Below are 26,585 nucleotides of genomic sequence, written 5' to 3'. Positions count from 1 at the left end.
CACACATTAAAGAGCCCATTGGATGGCCCCAAGCTGTTGGGGTCACTCGATGCTATGTATTTGCAGCGCATTAACAGTGCAACCGGGCCCTCTGTGATGTCAGACTGAGCTGGGAGGAAGTGACTGCCCTGGTCACTTCTCTCAGCTTACACAGAGCCAGCGCGGGAGGAAGAAAAGGGAGTCCGAGTGGGAACTCTGACTCCCATCAGCCTGAGCCACTTGACACAAGGGAAGTCACCCTCCTGCGCCTAAAAGGTAGGAAACAGAGTGAGTAAAACATTGTGCAAGTGTGATTGTGTGCCTTAATATATGTCTGTGTGTCACGGTTTGTATCTGTTGGAGTGTCATTCTGTGTATTGTTTGTGTAACCGCTTGTGTCTGTATATCTATTTGTGTCATTATTTGTATCTATAGGCAGGGCCGGCGCTACCTGTAAGGCGATCTAGGCAGCCGCCTAGGGAGCAACTTAGCAGGGGGCGCCGGATCTCTGTTCCCGGAGTCACCGGTGCGGCTCCTCATGCTGCGCCGCCTGAGCGCTTTTACAAGCCTCAAGCGGCGCAGCACTGCTGTATGGAGGGCGGCCGGGTTTGAGTGACCGGCAGGAGGGAAGCACAGAGCGCTCCCTCCTACCGGTCTCTCAATGTAGCTTGGTAAGTACACATGGCAAATAGAGAGGACAAGCATCCAAGCATCCAGTGAATAACTGTTATGTGTTAAAACAGGAAGTGACAGGAATGACAGGAAGTGCTCACTGAGTGAGCACTTCCTTCAGTCCGCCGGCGGCCGGGTACAGGAAACAGAGGTTCCTGTCCCGCGGTCCGCGACGCCCGGCCCCGCTACATAGGCAGGAGGGGAGGGTAAGGACCACTAGGGGAGGGGATGGGGGAGTGTGAGGGGGTAGGGGGGAGTGTGAGTGGGGAGTGTGAGGTGAGGGGGGGTAAGGACCACTAGGGGAGGGGAGGGGGGGTAAGGACCACTAGGGGAGGGGAGGGGGGGTAAGGACCATTAGGGGAGGGGAGGTAAGGACCACTAGGGGAGGGGAGGGAGGTAAGGACCACTAGGGGAGGGGAGGGGGGTAAGGACCACTAGGGGAGGGGAGGGGGTAAGGACCATGAGGGGAGGGGGGTAAGGACCACTAGGGGAGGGTAGGGGGGTAAGAACCACTAGGGGAAGGGAGGGGAGGGGGGTAAGGACCACTAGGGGAAGGGAGGGGAGGGGGGTAAGGACCACTAGGGGAGGGTGGGGGAGGGGGAGTAAGGACCACTAGGGGAGGGGGAGGGGGGTAAGGACCACTAGGGGAGGGGGGTAAGGACCACTAGGGGAGAGGTGGGATGGGGGGGTAAGGACCACTAGGGGAGGGGGGGTAAGGACCACTAGGGGAGGGTGGGGTAAGGACCACTGGGGGGAGGGGGGTAAGGACCACTAGGGGAGGGGGGGTAAGGACCACTAGGGGAGGGGGCGGGAAAGGACCACTAGGGGAGGGGGGGTAAGGACCACTGGGGGAGGGGGTGGGAAGTAAGGACCACTGGGGGAGGGGGGTGGGAAGTAAGGACCACTGGGGGAGGAGGGGGTGAGTAAGGACCACTGGGGGAGGGTGGGTGGGAAAAATCCTTGCACCGGCCCTGTCTATAGGAGTGTAATTCTGTGTATATATGCATCTTTGTATCTGTGTGTTAGTTTGTGTGTATGTATCTGCATGTATGTCAGAGTCTGTTTTGTATGAATGAGACAGACTGATGGGCGTGAGTGTGACACATGGAGGAGCGGGTGGCAGGGCAATTTTTGCACTGGGCCCTGTGGTTTCTAGTTGCACCTCTGGTGGTGGGCTTAGCACAATATAGCCATATGGTGGAACTGAATCACCATATTTGTTTGCTGAAATTAGAGATTTTAAGTAGCCTTATGAAATGTAAAAATGTATTATGTTTGCGCTGTTGCTTAAACTGAATTGTACATTACATTTTTAAACTAACCAAACAATGGTTGGACCAAGATATTTGTCCGATGTTATAATGTTCCACTCGATTTAAGGCTTGACCAGTCGATGTGAGAGTATGAGTTGTGTGCTGAAGAAAAACCCTATATGTGTAACTCTCCAGACATCATATAAATGGTGTTTGTGTGTGTGTAGGAGTTTCGCTAAAGCAGTACTGTCGCTTGAGGGGTCGAAATGTAGAGAGGTAATGTTGTGTCTGGGGATCGGTCGAATACATGGTTAAAGTCTCTACATATGATAGTGATACCCTGTTGTATGGTAGTTTATTTTTAGACTTTGAGCTTTGTTTCTGTCCAAACTGCAATTCATCTAAATTTGGGTTGATTGGGAGATAGGTCAAATTCTCAAATGTCGAACGGAAATGTGCCTGAATCATGGTCCAAATGAGCCGTGTTTGAACATGTTCGTTTTGATTGGTGACTCCGAATTCCACCCATAGCACCAATAAACGAGATTATTGGTGGGGCAAAAAAGATGATTGATGGCAAGGGGACAGTCACTAAATGTTTGTTTTTATTCACATATCAAGGAAACAGTGGGCAATATATGGAATAAGTAGGTATAGTAAAACTTATTTATTTATATATTATATATACACATAATATTTTTCAATTTTTAGGAGAGTTGGTTCACTGGAAACAAATTTTGTTGCCACGAACAAGTCTACGAATTAGTCAGAATTTAGGTTTTTCCTTATTTGAGAGTAGGTCAGTTAAGTTGATTCCTAGATAACTATTAGCATGTCCCTTACTTGACTATTCGGTGTTGGTTATACAGAACACCCGGAATAAAGTCTTGTGTAAAATATTTATATCTTTCATCTAAAATGGACGGACCACCATAAAATAAACTAGGCTATATTTAATATAGCCTATCATTCTTTTTTTTATTATTTTGGGAGGATTCCTTTCCTTATGCTCTCTGTATGTTAACTATATTTCCTCCATTGCCACTTGCCTTAATATGTATTTATCTTTTCTCTTTAGTGCCAGACAGCGTCACATTTCTGCACAAATGATCAAAGTTGCAAAAACGGCTTGGTTGGAGAATATTTCCAGCTTGGCTGTTTGGATATAGGTTTCAAATAGAAGTGAGAAATGCAAGCCAGGCTCCATGTAATTAACACTCCCACTGCCAAGATTTTTTTAAATTATTTTTTTAACGAATTGCCCGCAGATTGGCTCGCTCCGGACAAATTTGGCTTTAATAAATATGAGAATTGCCATTGTGATCGGAATTCAGTCATTTTGTTTCTGGCCTATGCCCATTCAGACAAAATCTGGTGTTTATTATAAGTATTGGTAGCTGCCAATTGATTTAAGTCCAATGCCTCCACCATTTTACAGGAAATAAAATTTCATGTTGGAAAGGTCCGTTATTACCGCAAAACTTCACTGGCAGAAAGACCTAACTATCTCCATTTATGTGAGCTGTTCCAGTGGATACAATTAAAATCTTGGAACTGAGGAAATTATTCACAGGATCAAAAATGGTCTTAAAACGGGACTAGTGCTCGCCTTACATTCATTAACACATAAGGCAATGAGTCACAAACTGCCTGCTCATTTTAGAATCCTGGCTGATCTCCGGAAAACCAAATTATTGCTTCTTTAGGACTGTTGTGAATTGTGATTATAAGAAAAAAAACATTAAAAAATATTTATCCTCTACAGCCAATTTGCTAATAAATGCCCAGATAATAAAGTGTGTCAATATGTGAAAAGTTTAGTCCTTCTAAGACTGGACTGCTTAACACAATTTGCCATGTGTTCTATTGACAGTTTTAATGTGTATTGTAATTTAAAATGTCCAATAAATAAAACAAAATATGATCAAATAATACCTTTTGCCATGTGCAACTGTACATTAACGTCTTTGATATTTTATAATTCATATATCCCTCTCTGCTTGTGGCAGGCGGTGTTTTTATTTAAATGATTTGATAATTAGTGCAGTTACAATGTGTCCTGGAGGTTCTGTTTTGAAAGGAACACAAGATCCATTTTACTCAGGTTCATTTCGTGCTTGGTTATTGTAATGACATTTTTATTTTATTTCAGAATACATTTCTAACCATATTACCTTTCTGGTACTTTTAAATCCAGATTAACGATCTACAGACCTGTACCCTCTCCTAACTAAGCAGAACACCAGTGCATGTCTTCAAAAAAAACGCACGGTAATTGTAGAGAATCTCTTTGATAAGTCTTGCTTGAAATTTTTATCAGATAAAATCTACCAAATTTGAAGGGGAACATTAAAGACAATGTTATGAGATTGCTGTAGATAAGTAGAATTTAAATAATTGGCAAAAATGACCAACACTGAACATTTGTCAGATTAAATTTTTGCTTGGTTAGATGAAAATAAAATATTTATTGTCTTTAATTGATTTATAGAAAGACCATTTTAGTGACAATTACAGCAGTAGTTGATTACCACAATTTTTTTTATTATTTCTAGGTATTAGGAGGCAATCATTACAAACTGCACCCAGGTAGTAACAAGCCCCCTGCACAGTATATTTCTATACAACAAACGGAACTGATTTAGGTAAATGGCATTTTTGCCTCAATACTGCCCACAGCAGTCATATCTACACAAGATGTAAATCAAAGTTACAGGTTAAACAAGGGACCCCAATCCTAAAAAAAAAATATTCATAAATAACAGATAACTGTAATTGAGAACATACATATAATTGCTGACCGTAGTTCCAAGTTCATTCAACTTGCCAGGTGCTGGCTGGATATAGTTGGAATTGTAATGCACAGCAACTGTGAAACCATGGACAAGGGTGGATTGAAACAAACAAATTGTTTAAAAAAAAAAATGACATTTCTTTTAATAAAATGATTTTGGAAGAAAATCTATAATAAAAAAAAATTATCTATATATGTTTTCTATTTAAGGTACATCACAGTGATACAAATTATTCAGCATGAATATGGATTAGTCATGTAGCATGAGGCTGTATATTCATACAATATTTTATAACTCCTGCATATGATATGCTTGCACTGACGTTCCTGAGGACACCTCTTTGGTGATCCTGGATATGGAACACCAGGTAACAAAATCAGGACTATGAAAAAGAACCCTGTACTGTACATCAGGACTGCTGGGGGTGTAGGCTTGATATTTTCACTTTTGGTAAATGAATTCCATTAATCCAAGTTAATTGCATGATTTTGCTATTACATGACGAAAAGTCATGATTTTATTAAAGACACGGAGGCGAGTATTGCATATCCCTTTCTTTACTGTTGACAAATAGCAGCAAAGGAAACAAACAGAATGAAAAAAAAGAATGAACATGTGATAACATAGGCCCCTCCCCCTCAGGTCCCAGTATAACAGGCAGCACTTCCCTTCCATTTCCCTCTTTCTGCAGATGCGACCAAAGAACAAAGTCCATAACTAGAGTAGTGCGAGAATAAAGTCCCAATGTAATAACAGAAAAAACCGAAGAGGTAACATCAAAAACTGGGAAGTGCGACCGTAGAATCCATAGGACCGATGGAGGACAGCGGGAGGAGACCAATAAACCGGACCCTTGTTAGACGTCTTGCCAGATTAAGCTGTGGAGATATAAAGGACAGGAGCCAACAGGTTAAAGTCGATACTTGCAACTAGTTACAAGGTTACACCAGCGAGGACAAGGACCCTTGTATATACAATCCCACAAAACAATCAATGTTAACATATCCAGCAATATTGAAAACAACAAGTCTAAGGACGGCCCCACTCACCGTCCCAAACCATACTATGTAGTGTATCGTGGTATGAGTAATTTGGGTGGGGAGATACATACTTACCAGCGTATAAAATAACAAAAAAGGGTGGGGCAATACTCGCCTCCGTGTCTTTAATAAAATCATGACTTTTCGTCATGTAATAGCAAAATCATGCAATTTTATAACAAGACACGGAGGCTCATATTGCAAGTTTAAAGCTGATCCATTATTACAGTGAATGTGTGTGGGGCCGGTCGAAAGTAGAATTCACGGAAGGTAGATTCCCTAGACCAATCAGCTGTTCTCATAATGTCTTCTAAGCGGGCGCCCGCTGACATCATAGAAGAGGCTGATGCCCCTCGTACTGAATGGGCGCCAAACACTGTAGTGTCAATGCCCGCTTGGGTTAGCAGCCATTTCACCCAGCGTGACAAGGTAGTGCTGGAAACTGGGTGAAAAGGAGGACGGAAAGATAAGAACAACTGATGAGAGGCAGTAGAGCGGTGTGGTTCGGTGCGAGATTCATATTCACGAAGGCAGGTCACCGGGCATAGCGAAGGAGAGGCAGGGAAACTAGGGTAGGATACCGCTTTGATGGAAGTCTTAGTGCGCCTGCTGATGTTAAAAGTTACCCCGTCCGGGGTGTATGACTTGGCATCGACGTCCAGTGCACTAACATCCGAGACTCTCTTGCATGAGATGAGACAGAGCAGGCACACCAATTTGGCGGACAGCTGTTTGAGGGAGAGTCCGGCGTTAGCGGGCCAGGATGAGAGGAAAGTCAAGACAACGGAAACATCCCAGGTCGTGGAGTAGCGGGGCCTGGGCGGCCTTGAAAATCTAGAACCCTTGACGAGTCGGCACACAAGAGGGTGTTGTCCCGCGGGGCGGCCCTCGAAACCTTGGTGAATAGCCGAGATAGCGGAACGGTAAAGGTTAATAGTCCTGTAAGCTTTACCGGCCTCGAAGAGGGACGTCAGGAACTGCAGGATCGTTGTTACAGGGGCTGAAACGGGATCCTCGTTCCGAGCCATGCACCAGCTAGCCCAAGCTCGCCAAGCTGACCCATATGCCCGTCTAGTGCCGGGAGCCCATGCTGCTGCCAATAAGTGTCTAGTTGCGTCCGAAACTCCTGGGATTTCCCAGGGTCCCCGGAGATTCGCCAAGCTAGAAGTGGGAGAGAGCCCTCTAGCCGGAGGGGATGGTAGCGCCCCGTCGGGTCTTGCAGCAGGTCGTGGTGCCCCGGCAGGAGTCGAGGGTAGTCCAACGTCATCTCGAGTATTTGGGGAAACCAGGACTGCGTTTCCCAGAATGGGGTGACCATGACTAGCTCCGCCCGGTGTTTGCGGGCTTGCAGGAGCGAGCGAGGGATCATGGAAAACGGGGGAAAAGCATAGAGGAGGCCTCCCTGCCAATCTTGCAGGAAGGCGTCCACTGCCTCCGCCATTGGATCCGGCCTCCAGCTGAAGAAGCGTGGGAGTTGGGCATTGAGCCGGGAGGCGAAAAGGTCTATGGTAAATGGTCCCCAGAGAGATGAAATATTGGAGAACACCGTCCTGGCTAATCTCCAGTCGCTGGTGTCTGAAAGATAACGTGAACCCCAGTCCGCTTGGACGTTGTGCAGACCAGGTAAGTACTCCGCGTAGACCATCAGGTTCCGTTCCAGGCAGAATTCCCAAAAATCTTTCGCCAACCTGGCCAAGACCGCCGACTGTGTACCACCCAGGTGGTTGACATACCTCACCGCCGAAACATTGTCCATGCGGAGCCGTATGCATGATAGGGCACGGTCCTTGGCGAAGCTGCGGATGGCGAAGGAGCCTGCCAGAAGCTCCAGGGCATTGATATGTAGTCGGGCTTCGGACTCCGACCACCGGCCCCCGGTTGAGATTCCCTCGCAGTGGGCTCCCCAACCGTGTAGACTCGCATCCGAGTCGATCGTGAATTCCGGCATTGAGCCGAAGATGGCTTTGCCATTCCATGCAGACAGGTTGAGAACCCACCATCGCAACTCGTCTTTCGTCTCGTTGTCCAGAGAGACCAGGTCTGCGTAGGATGCCCCGGCTCTTAGGTGAGCGATCTTTAGGCGCTGTAGCGCTCGGTAGTGGAGTGGGCCTGGGAACACGGCCTGGATTGAAGAAGCCAGCAGGCCTATGAGGCGTGCCAATTGGCGTAAGGTGAGTTGGGGTCGGATAAGGGCCCTGCGCAATTCTTTGCGGATGGAACGAATCTTGGATGTCGGGAGACTCAGTGTTGCGGCCCCCGAATCCACCTGGAATCCTAGGAATTCCAAGCGGGTGGCGGGGGTCAGGCATGACTTTTCCCAGTTGATTATGAAACCTAAGCGTGACAGGAGGTTTATGGCTAGTCGGAGATGTGTGAGGAGGGTGGAACGCTCCTGAGCCATGAGGAGAATGTCGTCCAGGTAGACGATTAGTCGAACTCCTCGACTGCGTAGCCAGGCCATAACGGGCCGTAGAAGCTTTGTGAAGCACCACGGGGCTGAGGATAGGCCAAAGGGCAGACAGGTGAACCGCCATGTTTCGTGTCGCCAGTAAAAGCGTAGGAGGTCCCGAGAGGCCTCCGCTATTGGCACTGTCAGGTACGCGTCTTTTAGGTCTAGTTTTGCTAGCCAGTCTCCGTGAAGGAGGAGATCCCTTAGCAGGTGAATACCCTCCATCTTGAAATGGCGGTACCTGACTACGGCATTGAGGGGGCGCAAATTTATGACTGGCCTCAGTTGGCCGCCTTTCTTTTCCACTAGGAATATATTGCTTATTACGCCCGCAGGGTTGGGGGGTGCTAGTTCGATAGCCCCTTTGGACCGGAGGGTTGAAAGTTCTTCGTCGATCCGACCGCGATCCTGGAGGGAAAAGCGGATCGGTCGAGGAGGGGGAATGTGTGTAGGGCGGCAGGTGAGTTCTATATTGAAGCCCCGAATAGTGGCCAGTACCCAGGGATCTGAAGTGATTTGTGACCAGGCTGGGAAAAAATGTTGGAGTCTGCCCCCTATGTAACCCGGAGAAGAAATGTGTGGTATAAGGCAACTCACCGTATGGTCGTCTTGAGTTTGGGTTACCCCGAAGGCCTCTGGATCGCCATTGACGTCCGCGGGATGGAAAAAACATGGGGCGGGAGGTCTCCTGGTACTGGTTATAGTGCTGAAAGGAGCCTCTTCCCGTGCCACGGGATTGGGGGTAGTTGCGGCCGGACAGACGGCTCCTGATTCTGCCGGCCCTGGTAGAGACCCGCCCCTGGAATACTCGCCTCATGGAGGCCTGGGCCTTATCTAGAGCCGTGAATGCCCCCACAAAACGACCTAAGTCTTTAATGAAGGAGTCTCCGAAGAGGAGTCCTTGGGCGTCTTTGCCCGCCTCCGTAAGGGCGAGGTTGGCCAGTTTGGGCTCAATCTTGAACAATATGGCTTTACGCCTTTCAATAGATAGGGAGGTATTCACACTCCCAGCAATACAAATTGCTCTCTGGACCCAACCTCTAAGGTCTTCAGGGTCGACCATGCGGTTCTCCGCTCTGGCGTCTTCCGCCAAGTCAAATAATTTGGCCAAAGGCCCGAATATGTCCAGGTGCTTGTCCTGGCAGGACTTCAAAGCGGACTCTAGTCCTTTACGGGGGTTCCAGCCCAGTTTAGTGAGGAACTGGGTCATTTTAGGATCAACCTCTGGGGTGTCACACACCTTGTTGGGCACCAGAGGCCTAGGACACTCCGCCCTCAATTTGTTGCGGGCCGCCTTGCTTAAGGGTTTTCTGACCCAATTTTCCAGGTAAGTGGCAACGTGGTCGGCCGGGAGCCACTCCGCCGACCTCGGATGATGAAGGTCATCCGGGTCGAAGAGTGGGACCCCCGAGGGATCCACGAGGGATGGCCCCGCAGCCGCGGGGTTCCTGGTCCCTGTCTCGCCTCCGGGCCTCTCTGCCTGAGCAGAGGAAAGGAGGTCGAGAGCACCATCGGCGGAATCCGCATCAGAGTCGGTGTCTGACTCGTTCATAGCCTCCTCATTTGACCCGATTTCTGAGTCGGTGTCGCTCTCAATCTGTGCTCTAGCACATTTCCAAAGCCGCGCCCGTTCTGCCTGGCGCGGAAAGGCTCTTTTGCGTGGATGGGACACGCTTTCTGGGGCGACCGAAGGTACGCCAGTCATGGTGTTTCTGGAGGCAGAGGAGTGTTTAGACTTACGGGCAGCCTTTTTGAAGTCCCCTTTAGATACCTCTCCCTGAGGTGTTAAGGTGCCCGAGAGTTGCTCGTCTGAAGGACGGGGCAAGAGGGCTTGCGAGATGGTGTGGGAGAGGGTGGAGGACATAGACCCCATAGCAGCCATAATGGCGTCTGTCACTGAGCGCTGTAGCGCTAGAAACTGCGGTCCATCGGGTTGGGTAGTCCCATCCGCCATAGAAGGCGAAATATCTGAGGTGACAGGGGCCTCAGTTCTGAGTACTGGGGAATCCGACTCCCCAGAGTGAGCGGACCCAGTAGATAGTCTGGGTTTAGGCATAATAAAGGACGTATGGGTTAGTCACCCAAACAAACTAAGCAAAGGAAAAAACGTTCTCACCAGGGCCCAGACCAGCGACACACTAAGAGGTAGGGACAGGATGTCAGAAAATGGTCGCCGGGAATCTCGCGGGATTCGCGGCACCCGCGAGATACGCGGTGAAATTATGAAACAAGGAGAAGTGTGCAGAGAGGCGCTCGAGCAGAAGAAACAGACAAGGTTACCTAAGCAGGGGAGGTCTGGGCCCTGAGGCTAGTGTATAACGACACAAATACTAACCATAGAAATAAATGACTAAATAAATACAAAGTAAATAAATATCAATTAAAATATCAATGAACAGTATATAAGAGAAATATGATGAGAAAATATGGCATGTACTTATCTTTGTGTCAGAGCAGCAAAGAAAGAGGGAAATGGAAGGGAAGTGCTGCCTGTTATACTGGGACCTGAGGGGGAGGGGCCTATGTTATCACATGTTCATTCTTTTTTTTCATTCTGTTTGTTTCCTTTGCTGCTATTTGTCAACAGTAAAGAAAGGGATATGCAATATGAGCCTCCGTGTCTTGTTATAAAATCCAATTTATGTCTGCAGAGATAAGATACACTTTTGCACAGCAAAAATGTTATAAAATAAACATACAAAGCTCAGTAAAAGATCTTCATCCCATTGTTATTCTGCAAATCTACGTACACACAATGTACACCTTTTAATTTAAGTTGTTCTCAAGTCACACGTAAATAACCAATTAAACTGGAGATAGTTTATCCCATAATTATCATATATATTTGTAATGATGTGACATCAATTCTGATATAACTGTTAAACTAATCTGAAAAGTTATTTCACATAAATCTGAAATGTTCATCTGGTTACAAATATTACTTTTATAACAATTGGCAAGAATTAGTGTTTACATTTAAAAATCACGATGTAAATCAAGTCTTACTGACTTGTGATTTAAATCAAAACAAAGTCAAACAATTTCAAAACAGATAAAGCAGCATTTTCTGCTTTTTGTGTTTTGAAATAATTTGGTTTGTTTTGTTTATTGTTTTATCATTTATGCTTTTAACATTATTGGGTGCCTGAGGAAGTCCAACTGTTAAACGAATCGCGGAGGACCACCCATTTTATGTTTATATAAATAAATAGGAATTTATTTTGGTAACTTGAGTCCTGCTTGCCAATATTGTCGTGGAGATTCCATCCGGGAGCTAAGGGTACATGAAAAAGCCCTTCAAGTATCTAAATGGAGGCACCCAGAGGCGAAATACTCACCATGCATTCTGAGTGAATGTTCCTCAGCGCAGTGTCACTTCCGTATCTACTATATTATGCCATGGGCATGTCTCGTTGTTTTTGTAGATTTACAGCTGCATCCTCTAAATACTGTTTTGTTTGATTTAAATCAGGTCTACCCTGCTGCTGCCCTTTTATGCACAGTGCACAAAAGGAAAAATCTATATGCGAGTTTTGTTGTAAAATGAAATTATTATTGAAAAGACCAAAAAGCAGGTGCCGTCTTAACATTGGTTTGTTCCATTTTATCAGAAGAGATTGTTACATTCCAGTACATGTTTCCAAATCAAAGTTAACACTTTCCTAATACAACTGCTGGTGCATTGGATGGTATTATTTCACAGGGCCGGGTTACCAACCATAAGACCTGGCCATAACAAGGCAGACACATTCCACTGCTTGACCTGGTCATAACAAGGCAGGCACATTCCACTGCAATTCATTGCTACCTATCCAGAGCAGAGAGCCTCAGCCAGAAACCCTTACTGATTGTTAATGAGCAGGGATCTAATCAATGTACATTTTATGATAATAATGATCATATGGACATCAGTAGTCAGGTGACAACTCATTAGAAAGTCATTGCAGTGGGAATTTCATAAGCATTATTATAAATACAAAAATATAAGGCTGATTTTGTTTCTACTTTTGTTAATAAACATTTATGAAAAGGCTTTCTTATTGTGTGTTTGTAACAGGAAAAAAAAAAGATTGGTGTACACAAAAAAATAAATAACACCAATAATGTTCAAAACAAAACAAAACAAATGTCAGATGTTTTTGATTAAATACATTGCCTGCACTGAATTTTTTTCAAAGAAGTTGTCTCACTTATGTTTTATTTCACTTTTATGTTTGGCACACCTGACACACACTGGTACTTTTTCCTGGAGGTAATCAATTTCTACAACAGTTCAGAAAACAGTGGTTGTAACTTAAGTGAAACAAAAGAGTGGAAACCACATTCAATAAGCATACAATGTAAATACAACCTGGAAAGTATAACCAGAGTAGGAATATTCTATATAAGAATAATATTGAATCTAAAATGACAAAGAAAATATACAAATCATAGCATAACACAGTTTAAAAGTAATAGTGAAAATTGTGATGCTAGTAGCAAACTCACAAACAAAAGTGAAAATCAGGCCTCTCATCCCCCTGGGGTATATGTAGTTGGAAACTTGATGGTAGATTCAAGTATATGGATGTCTTCAAAGAAATGGATAAAAAGAGCCATACATGGTGACGTACGTAGGAAAATTACAAAATGTATTTATTGATTGCACTTACAAACAAAGAGAAGTCATAGGCATATCTCCACTCCAAGTGGAACTGAATAGCAGCGTGGTGGATTGGAGCAAACTTCCAGCTTAGGTAGCCCAGCAAGCACGGAGATGAATAAAATATTAAAATAATAAAAAACAACGAAAAGTCCGATATCCAACGCGTTTCGTCCAAAAATATATGTAAGGGACTTCTTCAGGGATATACCCGATTCACTATTACTTTTAAACTGTGTTACGCTATGATTTGTATATTTTCTTTGTCATTTTAGATTCAATATTATTCGTATATAGAATATTCCTACTCTGGTTATACTTTCCAGGTTGTATTTACATTGTATGCTTATTGAATGTGGTTTCCACTCTTTTGTTTCGTGTTTTACTACTTTGGGTGTTAGTGAGGTACACCTGGGACCCTTTCAATTTAGCAGATTTATTATCTGTGGTTAGTGTGTATACTATTTCCTTTTTCACTTTTTCTCGTTGTAACTTAAGTGCTCTGGAGAAAGATTTTATACACTGTGCATGTGGTTACTTGAGATCACAGTACAAAGCTTTATGAAATACAGTTCCCACAAAAAGCTTCCCCTCGTAGACGGCGGCCACGGAAGACGCCTGTATCACTGAGCCGTTGTTCACATATACTTGGGTCACTATAGGACTGTCAGAATGAATGTTCTGCACACGGACAACCTACAATGGGAAAACATTCAACAGAGTGTTAGACACCAAGTTCAACTATTGTAATGGAATATCTGAGATGGGTGTTTCATGCAGCTTTTAAAGATCTGTAGCCTGTGTAGTACAAATGTGTAATAATTCCCTAGAATATTATGAATCCTTTGTTAGGATTTAATCATCGCCCAATGAATATACATTAACAGTTTCTCCAACCCTGTATTAAAGCTGGGAAATAGGTTGATCGAGAAGGTTCTTGATGTGAATGGGCTGAAAACAAGCCTCTTACTCGTGATGATAACACATTAAAACTACCTGCAGGATTCAAAGAATTTTCTTCAGTGGAAAGAGAGAATAAGTAATAAAATATTTCAGATAAACACCATGCCTAATAATGCTGAACAGATACTCCATGCAGGTCAGAAATTAAAGGAGGAGAGAATGGAGATGGTAATTGTGAGTCTCCGCATGTAACTCTGAACATACCCACAAAAATTAGCATATCACCATTAAACTCAGTCTAGCACCTCTACATTGGGACATTAGACACAAAATGCCAGAAAATGTGAAATATTATGTAAGTAATGGTTGGAATTTTGGTTGATTATATGGCCAAACATACGTGGATACCTCACCATTACACATGAGTTTGTAGGACATGTCATTCCAAAACTATGGTTATAAATATGGAGCTATCCACCTGCCTTTTCGGCTATAACAGTTGCCACTCTTTTGGTAATGTTTTCCACAAAATTTGGGATTGTGTCTGTTGTTATTTTGTCCATTCAGCAAGAATAAAACATTTGTGATTAGGTCTGGTTCACAAACGACATTCCAATTCATTCCAAAAGTGTTCAGTGAGACAGAGGTCAGGGCTCTGTGCAGGTCAATCCAGTTCTTCCAGATCAAACTCATTAATCTATGTCTTCATGGATCTTGCTTTGTGCACAGTGACACAGACATACCCCCTATTGCCACCAAATTTTCTAAAATGTCTTTGTATCCTGTTGCATTTAAAGAAACCTTCACTGGTAATTTAAAAGCCTAACCAAAACCATAAAACACAGCCCCAGACCATCGTCTCTGCTACACCAACACCAGATGGAGAGCTTTACGCATTACATACTACACTCCCTGCTTTGGGAGTATGCATGGTCTACACTTCATTGCTAGGTTGTCATTGCTTCTCCATGGTTCCACATCAAAATAAATTCTCTTACAGTAGACCAGGGCAGATCTAGTAGGGTAGAAATTTCACAAACTGACTTATTAGCATGTGGCATGTTTACAGTCATTGATCTCTTCAGTACGACCCCCTGTAAAGCTTTTCTACGTTGATTTCATGGCTATATGCTGGATTATATGGACCTGTTAGCAATGGATAAAGCGGGAACACCTGATTCAATGACTTGGTGTGTCCATATATTTTTGGCCATATAGTGTGGATAGACAGACAGATGTTGATTTGTGGGACCTGCCCATTGCCCACGTTTCTCCTTCTCTGGAATCCTTCTGGTATTGAGTGTATAACAGCACACACCAAACACAGATTAAGATAATTGTAGTATTGCAGTTTCAGTTCAAGGAAGAATGCTAAACAACAATTTAGTGTGTGAATGTTAAAAATGTTCATCGAGCAGGCTCTATAACAGAACAAAATAATCCATATTACATTGTATACACTAACCTCAGATCCTGGTAGATCATCAGAATTATAAAATGCTATTTTTCTGGCGTTCGGAATCCCCGCTGTCCAAATATCCCCAGTATTTGGGTCTACAACTAGGTTGTCCAAAAGTATATCTAGTTGCAAAACCTTACATAAAGATAAAGTATATAAAAGATTATTAAAAACAAGTCTAAAGCACTTCCGAATAAAACAGCAAATTTAATTAAATCCGGCATTATAGCTAAAAGCTCATAGACATGATTCTTCTAGAAAGTCAGAAAACAAAAACATAAAAATCACAAAAAAAACCTCACAAAACAATCCGTTCCAAAACAATTACTGAAAGTGATAGCCATTAAAATGGAGAACTGGCTAGTGAACATATATAAAATCACGTCTGTGTGTGCATATTGTATTTTTCAGAAAAGAGGATGTATGTATGTTTTTACCCCAATATTTGGGGTTATATACTGCTTGTGTCCTATACTACCAGTCTGTGTATATACAGTTAGGTCTGGAAATATTTGGCCACAATTTTCATAATTTTGGCTTTGTATGCCACCCTAATGGATTTGGAATGATCCAAGGGCAGACTTTCAGTTTTAATTCAAGGTGTTGAACAAAAATATCATGAAATGTTTAGGAATAGCAACCATTTTCATACACAGTTCCCTTATTTCAGGGGCTCAAATGTAATTGGACAAATTAACACAATCATAAAAAATGGTTACTTTTTAATACTGTGTCGAAAATACTTTGCAGACAATGACAGCTTGAAGTCTGGAACACATGGACATCAACAAATGCTGGGTTTCCTCCTTTGTGATACTCAGGCCTTTACTGCAGCTGACGTCAGTTGTTGTTTGTTCGTGGGTCTTTCTGCCTTAAAGGCAAACTATAGTGCCAGGAGAACAAACTTGTTTTCCTGGCACTCTAGCTTCCCCCTTTGTCAAGGCCCACCAGCGTGGTGCAGAAGGGGTTAATAAGCCCTTCTGTCACTCAACTGGGTCCAGTGCCGATGGGCGGCACTCGCAATAGGATTTCCCCATAGGAAAGCATTATTCAATGCTTTCCTATGGGGATTCCGGTGATGCTGGAAGTCCTCATGCATAGTGTGAGGACGTCCAGCTTTGTTTAGCTGACCAAAAGTCGCCTTCAAGCCCAGAAGTCCCTCTAGTGGCTGTCTGGTAGACAGTCACTAGAGGAGGAGTTAACCCTAGCAGGTAATTATCAGAATTATAAAATGCTATTTTTCTGGCGTTCGGAATCCCCACTGTCCAAATATCCCCTGTATTTGGCTCTACAACTAGGTTGTCCAAAAGTATATCTAGTTGCACAACCTTGCATAAAGATAAAGTAAAATAAAAGATTATTAAAAACAAGTCTAAAGCACTTCCGAATAAAACAGCAAATTTAATTATAAAAATTGCAATAATTACATGCTCAGGGTTAAGGGTGATGGGAGTTTGCACCCAGACCACTCCAATGAGCTGAAGTGGTCTGGGTCCCTACAGTGTCCCTTTAAGTTTTGTCTTCTGCAAATTAAATGCAAGCTTGATTTGGTTGAGATCAGGTTATTGACTCGGCCACTGCAGATTATTCCACTTATCTGCCTTAAACTCCTGGGTTGGTTTCGCAGTATGTTTTGAGTCATTGTCCATCTGTAAAGTGAAGCGCCGTCCAATCAACTTCGCTTAATTTGGCTGAATCTGAGAAGGCAATATATTCCTACACACTTCAGAATTCATCTGGCTGCTTATGTCACATCATCAATAGGCACTAGTGACCCACTTCCATTGGAAGCCACGCATGCCCATGCCACCACAATGCCTCTATTGTGTTTTACAGATAATGTGGTATGCTTTGGATCCAAGCCTTCTCCATACTTTTTTCTTCCCATCATTCTGCTAAAGGTTGATATTAGTTTCATCTGTCCAAAGAATTCTGTTCCAGGACTGGGCTGGTTTTTTTTTTTAGATGTTTTTGGCAAAATGATATCTGGCCTTTCTATTCTTGAGGCTTATGAATGGTTTGCACCTTTGGTGAACCCTTTGTATTTATAATGATATGCCTACCTCTTGGAGCGTGTTCTTTACTTGGCTGGATGTTGTGAAGGCTACCATGGAAAGGATCATACGATCATTTATTTTCCATTGACGTCTAGGACTTTTTGTGTTGCAGAATCAGCCCGTAAGTCCCAACATCCTCAGCCTGCAGACTGGACACAAAGAAAGCCACCCTCCTGGAGGGTGGCTATACAAGTGTATATTTTGACCTGTATGTCTCTCAGTGTGTGTGTATCTGTGGGTCTGTCAGCGTGTGTATCTGTATGTCTGTCAGTATATGTGTGTATCGTTATGTCAGTTTGTGTGTATCTGTATGTATGTCAGTGTGTATCTGTATGTATGTCAGTGTGTGTATATCTGTATGTTTGTCAGTGTGCATGTGTATGTCTGTCTGTGTGTATCTATCTGTATGTCGGTCAGTATGTGTATCTGTATGTCTGTTAGTGTGTATATGTATGTATGTCTGTCAGTATGTGTTATGTATCTGTTTATCTGTCAGTGTGTGTTGTGTATCTCTAGGTCTGTCTGTATGCCTGCCTGTATGTGTATATGTATGTCTGTCAGTGTGTGTGTTAAGCGCTAAAACCCTATCTGCGGCCCGAAGAAGCTTAGCATATTTAATTTTGGCCACTATCTATTGCCAAGTTGTGCAGGTCTAAAAAAAAAAAAAAGCTGAAAGACTGCACTCTAAGCCCATATTCATTATTTTACTGTAACTTGAATTTATTTGGTTAAACAGACGAAATAACAAAATATTTTTGGAACCTAACTGGACCACTGGTGATTGTACTGCCCCCACTTCCTTTCCCAATGTACGAAGCAGGGGGGAATAACCTTAAATAAAACAAATAACTATAATAAATATATGTGAAACCACTCCCCTCTCACACCCACTCCCCACAACACAGCTCCAATCTCACTCCACATGTTCACAGTCACATGAATCCCATAAACACACACTGGAATCCCTAGACACATACACACTACATACCCTAAATACACCCCAGAGCCCCACAGACACACAAGCTTTAGTTTACTGTAATTATTGTACTGGTTGTTATATTTATTTTTCTTCTAAATTCCTAGTTAAAATGTATGGGTGTTTTATACTCAGGTGTGTCTTTTACAATCAAATATATACAGAGTTGGAGAGATCAAAAAGTGTTCTCTTCTAAAAGATTGTGCAAAAATTGAAATGGGAGGAATCACCGATGGAATGTGACTGCTTGTTCTAGTGATTTCCATTAAATTTGCCTCACTTTTCAAATCAGATCACTTTGATTAATCTCCGGAAATACTCAAAGGTCAGGAATTGCCAAAAGCCAGGAAATACCTTAGATAAAAGGATATTTTATAATTAACTAATATATACTAATTTCACCCAAAATACTAACAGTATACAAGTGTTGTGGAAAGAATAGGTGGAAACTCTCAAATGCTGCTGACACAGTTATTATAGCACATACTGACTCCTACTTCTATCTATTATATTAAATATGTTTTGAAATCAGTCTGTGTGAATAAGATACAATGTTCTTGTTCCAAATTACATTTTAGTTGCATAGATTATAGTTACATAATAGCAGCTACCAGGCCCCACCCCAGGAATTAAAGTGTACATCTTTGCCCATATTAAATGTTGGATGTATGGAATTAAACATTTTAGACCAAAACAGCCTAATTAAAAATAATGTCTGATCAACAAGGAGTTCACTAGCTATTTCAGTAACCTGTATAACCACTCCCCCTGCAATGACAGCAAGCTAAACCAACACTTGACTAACATAGAGAACTTCCTCAACCACTCTGATTTGCCCACAGTATCAGAGGGAGAAGCCGACCTTCTAAATGAACCGATCACGCCAGAGGAAATCGCAGCAGCGATCTCAATACTCAAAGGCAACAAAGCCCCAGGCCCCGACGGATACAATATTCAATACTACAAAACATTTAGAACAGAACTGATCCCACAGCTGACCAAACTTTATAATCATTTCATGACAGGGGGAACCCCCGACCGGGACATGGCCACAGCAAACGTAGTGCTGCTGCCAAAACCCAACAAAGACGCCACTCAGACCGCCAACTATAGACCAATCTCCCTTATCAACGCAGATCTAAAGATATTAGCTAAAATTCTGGCAACGAGACTCACATCACTGCTGCCTAAACTAATACACTCAGACCAAGTGGGTTTTATTCCAGGCAGACAGTTATACGAAAATACCCGCAGAGGGGTAGACTTATTATGGCACATGAAACAGACCAACTTCCCATCACTGGCCCTGTCGCTGGACGCAGAGAAGGCCTTTGATAGGGTACAATGGCCCTTTATGTTCCGACTCATGGAAAAGCAGGGATTCCCAGAACGATACAGAACAGCTACCAAAGCACTCTACACAGACATACAAGCCCAAACACTCATCACCGGTGCCCAAAAAACACCCTTCAGAGTAAGCAATGGAACGAGACAGGGCTGCCCCTTATCCCCGCTCCTCTTCGCGATGGTGTTAGAATCCATGCTGCAAGCCATCAGAAAAGACCCTAACATCAAAGGGATACAGATAGGCATAAAACAGTACAAAGTGGCGGCGTATGCAGATGATGTCCTGCTTACGCTATCCGATCCAAAGCAATCAATGACACACATACACACGCTCCTACAGGAGTATGGCGAGGTATCAGGATACAAAGTGAACCTCACCAAATCGGTGGCACTCTCATTCCACAACACAGAAGAGGAAAACACACAACTAACCAACACATACAAAATCAAGATGGCCAAAGAACAATTCACGTACCTAGGGATACAATTAACAAAAAACCATTCCATGCTATACAAGCTAAACTACACAACACTAATACATAAATTGAAAAAAGATTTGGAGAACTGGTCAGACAAACCAATTACATGGATAGGAAGATTACACTCAATAAAGATGAATGTCCTGCCCAGACTCCTATTCCTATTCCAAGCATTACCCGTTAAAGTCACCAAAAGGGATATAGCCGACATCCAAAAGGCAATAGATGAGTTTATATGGCAGGGAAAAAGACCCCGGATAGCCAGGGCGGTGTTATACAACCCAAAGTGGAGGGGAGGCCTGGGACTGCCACACCTATACCACTACTATCTAGCAGCACAGATAACGAAAATAGCACATTGGCACAGCCCTGAGGGCCGACATCAATGGGTAGATATAGAAACCACCCTCATGGGCGAGGACCCACCACAACTACTCATATGGACCCCCAAAAGCTACAGGGTGCTTCTCAAAACGACCTGCCCAGCAATTCTAAACTCTATAGACATATGGGACAAAACAGCCATAAAATACCAGCTCATGAACAACCCCTCCCCCATGACACCGATACTGCGCAATAGAGCGTTCCCACCGGGATTATGCACAACAGCTTTCAAAAAAATAAAGGCCACAGGGACACACAGATATACACATCTGTACCAAAAAAACAGGTAATCACCTTCGACCAACTAAAGACTCTAGCACCCCTGACAAACCATGACTTCTTCAGATACATTCAAATCCAAGATTTCGCACAAACCACAGAAGTCAGGACAGCAATATCCAAACGCAAAACCTTTTTCGAGCGCATGTGCCTTGAGGAGCGCATACCCACGAAAATGCTAACAACGCTGTATAACCATATAGGGGAGGAGTCAGGAGAATGGGGTACATTAACCTACACAGACAGGTGGGAAACGGATCTGGGAGAGACGCTAGAGGGAGAGGAGTGGCGAGACATATGGGAAGCAAGCTCCAAGATTTCCATATGCACCACCTTGCAGGAACAAATGTACAAAATCCTATTCCGGTGGTACACCACCCCGACAAAACAATGCCATATGGGACTGAGCCCATCAAACACATGCTGGAGACTATGTGGGGAAAAAGGCACTTACATCCACATGTGGTGGCAATGCCCAAAGGTTAGACAATACTGGAAGGAGGTGACAGACCAAAACTCACGCATACTACAGAAACAACTGACCGCAAACCCATGGGCTTGCCTCCTGTCCAGACCGACCGAAGGGTTAGACAAACACAACCAAAAATTACTAAACTCACTGAACCTGGCAGCACGCAGGGCTTTAGCGCAACACTGGAATAAAATAGATACCCCACCTGGGGGGCGGAGCCTGACCACGAGCCGGAGCGGTCGCACCTCAGCAAGGCTCCCGACCGCAACCTGAAAAAAAACCCCGACAAGTGGGGAATAAAACCCCCAACTTACCCACTCCTGACCAGGGGCACCATCGGTACTCTCCCCTACAACCTCCCATGCCGTTTGTGTGCCCGGCACGGGGTAACCGCCGGAAGCGCAGACCCGCGGCCTACAAGCCGGCTGCAGCCCTCGATTGGACGGCATTCCTCGACGGCCTCGATCAGCCAGAGGATTCAGCAGGGGACGATCCCTATATAGCACCCTCACCCACTCGGGCAGAAATGGGCCGCCGGTCCCAGAAACCCCCACCGGAGACGGCTTCAGGGTCCAGGGATATCAGCACCATGCTGCAACAACACAGGCCGCCAGCCAAAATGGCGGGAGCAGCGGAGCAGGACACCATGAAGGTACTCAGGGGTCCCAGCCCACATGCCCAATCCCCAGAACAGGTACCTACACCAGGGGGAACCACTGATGGGTCTGCCCCAGTCACCCAGCGGTACTTCCAACACCTAATTGGGGAAATAAAAAACCTCCTGGCGACCAGCATAGCAGCCATTAAATCTGACGTGCAGGCTATAGATGTCAGGGTTCAGGCCACAGAGAACGATGTTGCTAACATCAAACAGGGACTGACAACCTTGCAGGACAAAGTACTGGCACTCCAGAATCAACAGCAAGCACTCTCCCTCCACTATATCGCCCTCGACGACAGGACAAGGCGAAACCACATAAAAATAAGAGGAGTACCGGACGACGTCTCCTCAGACGAATTACCTCACTACCTGAGACGCCTCGTGGCCGCCATCCTGCCACCCACACAGGCCAAGAAATTTAACACGGATGGGATATACCGCCTGCCACCTTCGGGCAGGACAGCCCCAAGCTTGGCCCGAGACGTGATTGTCCGCTGTGCTGCCTCCCAAGACAAAAGAATCCTGATGACTGCTCTCCGGGGCAAGACGCCACTCACATTTGAAGGCGCACAGCTTAACATCTACCAAGACCTCACCAGAGCCACGCTACAATGGCGCAGATCGCTGAACCAAGTCACCAGCACCCTCAGAGAAGTGGGGATAGAATACCACTGGAGGTCACCCAGATTCCTGGTGGTCACTAGACACGGAACTGTCCACAAACTCTCCACACTTGAGGAGTTCCCGACATTCTGCCACGCTTTGGGCATACCCGCACCCAACCAGGCCACTGACAAGCGACCTACTCCTGAGGCCTGAATCCAACAACAGAGACTTTACCACACATGTTCTACGTTGCACAGTTATAACTACACATAATCTGCTGGCCTTGAACCACTCCTAGCTCACCTCATCCCCCCCACTGACAAGAGGGAGCGACCGCTCCAAACCTACGTACCCCCCCCCGGGCCCTGGGTATACATAGAAGAAGGCCATAACTCAGAACCCGATAGGGTTACTACACACATACTATGGTTACTCACCCATTCTCCCGAGGCAATTCACACACTCACGATAACATACCATTGCAGGCCCACATTCTCTAGTACATGATTTCGTTTAAATGCTATTGTTCATGCCGTACTGTGTTTTCATGATTATGTTTGATGTACAGTTCAAATATGCTTGACCCGCAAGGGTATGAAAAAAACAAAATTTCAATAAAAAGAGATTGACAAAAAAAAAAATAGATACCCCACCTATCACACTAGTACGAACAAAAATCAGAGACAACTGTCTGATGGACAGGATGACAGCCCAAGTGCGAAACACCACCTCCACCTACCGAAAAGTATGGTAACCATGGGAACAGTTTGACACATGATTCAGGGGAAATTACACACAATTGAGAAAGATCAATGGAAAAGATAACAATGACGAGTCAAACAACCCTGTAATACACAACTATGTGACAAATGTTAACTAAGTTTATATTGTTTGTTAAATTCATGTTTTTACTAAATACAAAAAGAAAAACTGACGGTTACCAAGACATAAACAATGGGCTTCTGCGTAAGCCAAACAAAGCATATGTACTATTGTGTAACTGTCTTCACCAAAATAAAGAATTGAAAAAAAATAAAATAAATAAATAATGTCTGATACATTACAACTCATCTATTTTAAAAATGTGCAATTCCTTTGTCAATGCTCGATTCCAGGTTTATTCAATAAATCTTGTAGTTCCAAAAATCATCTGGGTGACTCACAGTAGATTTTAAAAAACAGGGCTTACTACATTTGGTCCAACATCTCTCTTCCCGTCTAAGTGAGAATTCAGTTCAAATGAAGATGAATCTTACATTATTTGTGGACTATATTAGAGATTACATTTTGGAAAATAAAAGGTTTACACGGAAAAGCACCATAGAAGCCATTACTGCTTACTTGTGTATAATCACTAAGCTTGAAAATATTAGTAATGTAAAACATATATCACCTTCACTGGAGACAGGGACCAGTCTGCATGTTTTTCCAAAACATTAAGCGTATGACCAAAGATGTCAGCAACGTAAATGAACCTTTAGGGAAGTACAAAGGACAAAAAGAGAATTCGAGTCTAGAGTCTCCTCAAGTCATACACCAAAAAAAGAAATGGGAAAATGTAAAAGTGATTTTACAGCTAAGTAAAAAGTGCAAAATTCAACAGTACATAAAGATGAAGTGTGTATTATGGGATATGAATGCCATTTCTGGGAATGTATAGACATTGGGAAACATCTGATCTCGTACTTAATGAGGCTGTAACCAGGCCCTCTTGTTGCTGTTTCTCTCATTCTGTTTGTTTTAAGAATGGGACAACTGTAAAGGGATATTCTAATGTTAAATACCTATTGTATGGTCTCAGTTCAGCTGTGCCAGAAGATGCATATTGACATGGATAAAAAAAAAAAGATAAACATTATGAATAGAAGGACATGAATTGGTTGAATTATGGCTGAGAATGGAGAAGTGGGGGAAATGGCATTAAGGACATGGCATCAGGGGAGCAGTAAATGACCACTACAGGCACCCAGACCACTTCAGCTCAATGAAGTGGTCTGGGTGCCAGGTCCCCCTAATTTTAACCCTACAGTTGAAAACATAGCAGTTTCCGAGAAACTGCTATGTTTACACTGCAGGGTTAATCCAGCCTCTAGTGACTGTCTCACTGACAGCCACTAGAGGCCGCTTCCGCGATTTACACAGAGAAAAATCGCACTTATTTGTCGCTGGACATCCTCACGGAGTCCAATATCAAAAAAGATCCCCATAGGAAAGCATTGACTAATACTTTCCTATGGGCGGGTTTGAATGCGCACGCGCCTCTGGCCGCACATGCGCATTCGGCTCCACTCGGAAGCTGACATCAATGGAGGAGGAAAGGTCACCAGTGCTGACAGAGCCCGGCGCTGGATTAAGGTAAGCAAATAAATGGTTAATTAACCATTTATTCACCGCGGAATGGGGCCCTAGTCACCTAGTCCCACAGATATCTTGAATTAGCAGTGATGTTACTACTGCAAGGGATTCAGAGTGGGCATATGCAAATTAGTTCAACCAAGAAACATCTTTTTGCCTCATTATTCAATTTTAAACATGGATTCCTTGGATTTTATGTTTGCTGTATACAATAGCTTTGAAACACAACTCAAGAGATGCAAAGCCAGTGAACCACTCATGGACAACTGTTTCGTTGTTAATGCAACTCATTGTCATGAGTTTGGTTACCGACTTGCTAGTGAGGCTTGGCGTTACTTGTGGAGTACAAACCAGGAAAGTTTTGGTGGGGAAAATAATGATTGAAAGCCCAATTCCCCTTGAAGTCAGTTGATAGTCAATACAATGTTAAACACAGATCTGCACACAAACCAAGCCATAAGACTTGCTTTTCCAACAGAAATGTCAAATTTGCAGTGATGTTACTACTGCAAGGGATTCTGGGTGGGCATATGCCAATTAGTTTAACAAAGAATCACATTTTTGTACACACACACACACACATCCCTACATTATTATTGTGTATTTCACTATCTATGAATCCTGTCATTTGTTCTATATTCTATTCAAATATTTAGTTAAAGGACCACTCTAGGCACCCAGACCACTTCAGCTTAATGAAGTGGTCTGGGTGCCAGGTCCCTCTAGGATTAACCCTTTTTATTATAAACATAGCAGTTTCAGAGAAACTGCTATGTTTATAATAGGGTTAATCCAGCCTCCAAATCCTCTAGTGGCTGTCTCACTGTGAGAGCATGCAAGCGTCCATAGGAAAGCATTGTAAATGCTTTCCTATGCGACCGGCTGAATGCGCGCACAGCTCTTGCCGCGCATGCACATTCAGCCGAAAGGGAGGATCGGAGGCGGAGAGGAGAGCCCCCGCCCGGCGCTGGAAAAAGAGGTAAGTTTAACCCCTTCCTCACACCAGAGCCCGGTGGGAGGGGGACCCTGAGGGTGGGGGCACCCTCAGGGCACTATAGTGCCAGGAAAACGAGTATGTTTTCCTGGCACTATAGTGGTCCTTTAACCCCTTAAGGACACACGACGTGTGTGACATGTCATGATTCCCTTTTATTCAAGAAGCTTGGTCCTTAAGGGGTTAAGGACCCACATCCGTTAAGAAGTGCACTTACACATACCCTAAGGTGGGAATTGTTCCACCCAAGCCTGAATTCCAGAGCTAGCCTGAAGCTCTATTAAATGTAAGTGGCTGTCCACATTTATTTTACCCAATTTGATCGCAACTACCAACCAATTGTGAAAAACTTTCTTGGGACAGCCTTGAATGTAGACCACCATTTTGTTTTCAAAAGGATGAGTGAAATTCATGCCTCATCCAATACTTTATTTGAAGAAAAAAAGTTTTAAAGTACTAACTCTTATTACTCAGATGACAGTCAAATATACTGTTATTCTTGAAAGGTTTAATGCGTGTTGGTAGCTTTGTTCTTTAGTAAATATTCCAAATATTATAAAATAAACTCAGCACATGAGTAGTCTTAGCAGCTGTCGAGACCAAGTAATCTTAGATACTGCCGAGACTAGCGTCTCTGTGGGAACTTGGAACGGACTGCATAGAGGCTGAGCACTGATAAGCTTATTATTCCACAGCACATGACTGTCTTTTACTTATATTTTATTTATCAGTAAAGTGTTGTGATATCCTGCTGATGTCAATTTCCTCCTTGCTCTTACCCCC

General features: G+C 43.9%; 1 protein-coding gene across 1 annotated transcript in view; it reads right to left on the bottom strand.

The window, feature by feature from the left end:
• Positions 1 to 26,585, bottom strand: part of LOC134609061 (serum paraoxonase/arylesterase 2-like) — a 106,278-nt gene that overhangs the window by 51,065 nt on the left and 28,628 nt on the right. The window contains exons 7-10 of the mRNA XM_063452440.1: positions 23,847 to 23,928; positions 15,199 to 15,327; positions 13,331 to 13,526; positions 12,423 to 12,489 (exon numbers count right to left, since the gene is read on the bottom strand). Of these exons, the coding sequence (XP_063308510.1) occupies positions 13,365 to 13,526; positions 15,199 to 15,327; positions 23,847 to 23,928 (373 nt within the window). The 3' untranslated portion in view covers positions 12,423 to 12,489; positions 13,331 to 13,364. The remainder of the gene's footprint in view (positions 1 to 12,422; positions 12,490 to 13,330; positions 13,527 to 15,198; positions 15,328 to 23,846; positions 23,929 to 26,585) is intronic.

This window comes from Pelobates fuscus, chromosome 4 (assembly GCF_036172605.1).
Source record: "Pelobates fuscus isolate aPelFus1 chromosome 4, aPelFus1.pri, whole genome shotgun sequence".
Classification (NCBI taxonomy): Eukaryota; Metazoa; Chordata; class Amphibia; order Anura; family Pelobatidae; genus Pelobates; species Pelobates fuscus.
Note: the sequence above shows the minus strand (reverse complement) of the source record. Positions and strands in the feature narration are given on the sequence as shown.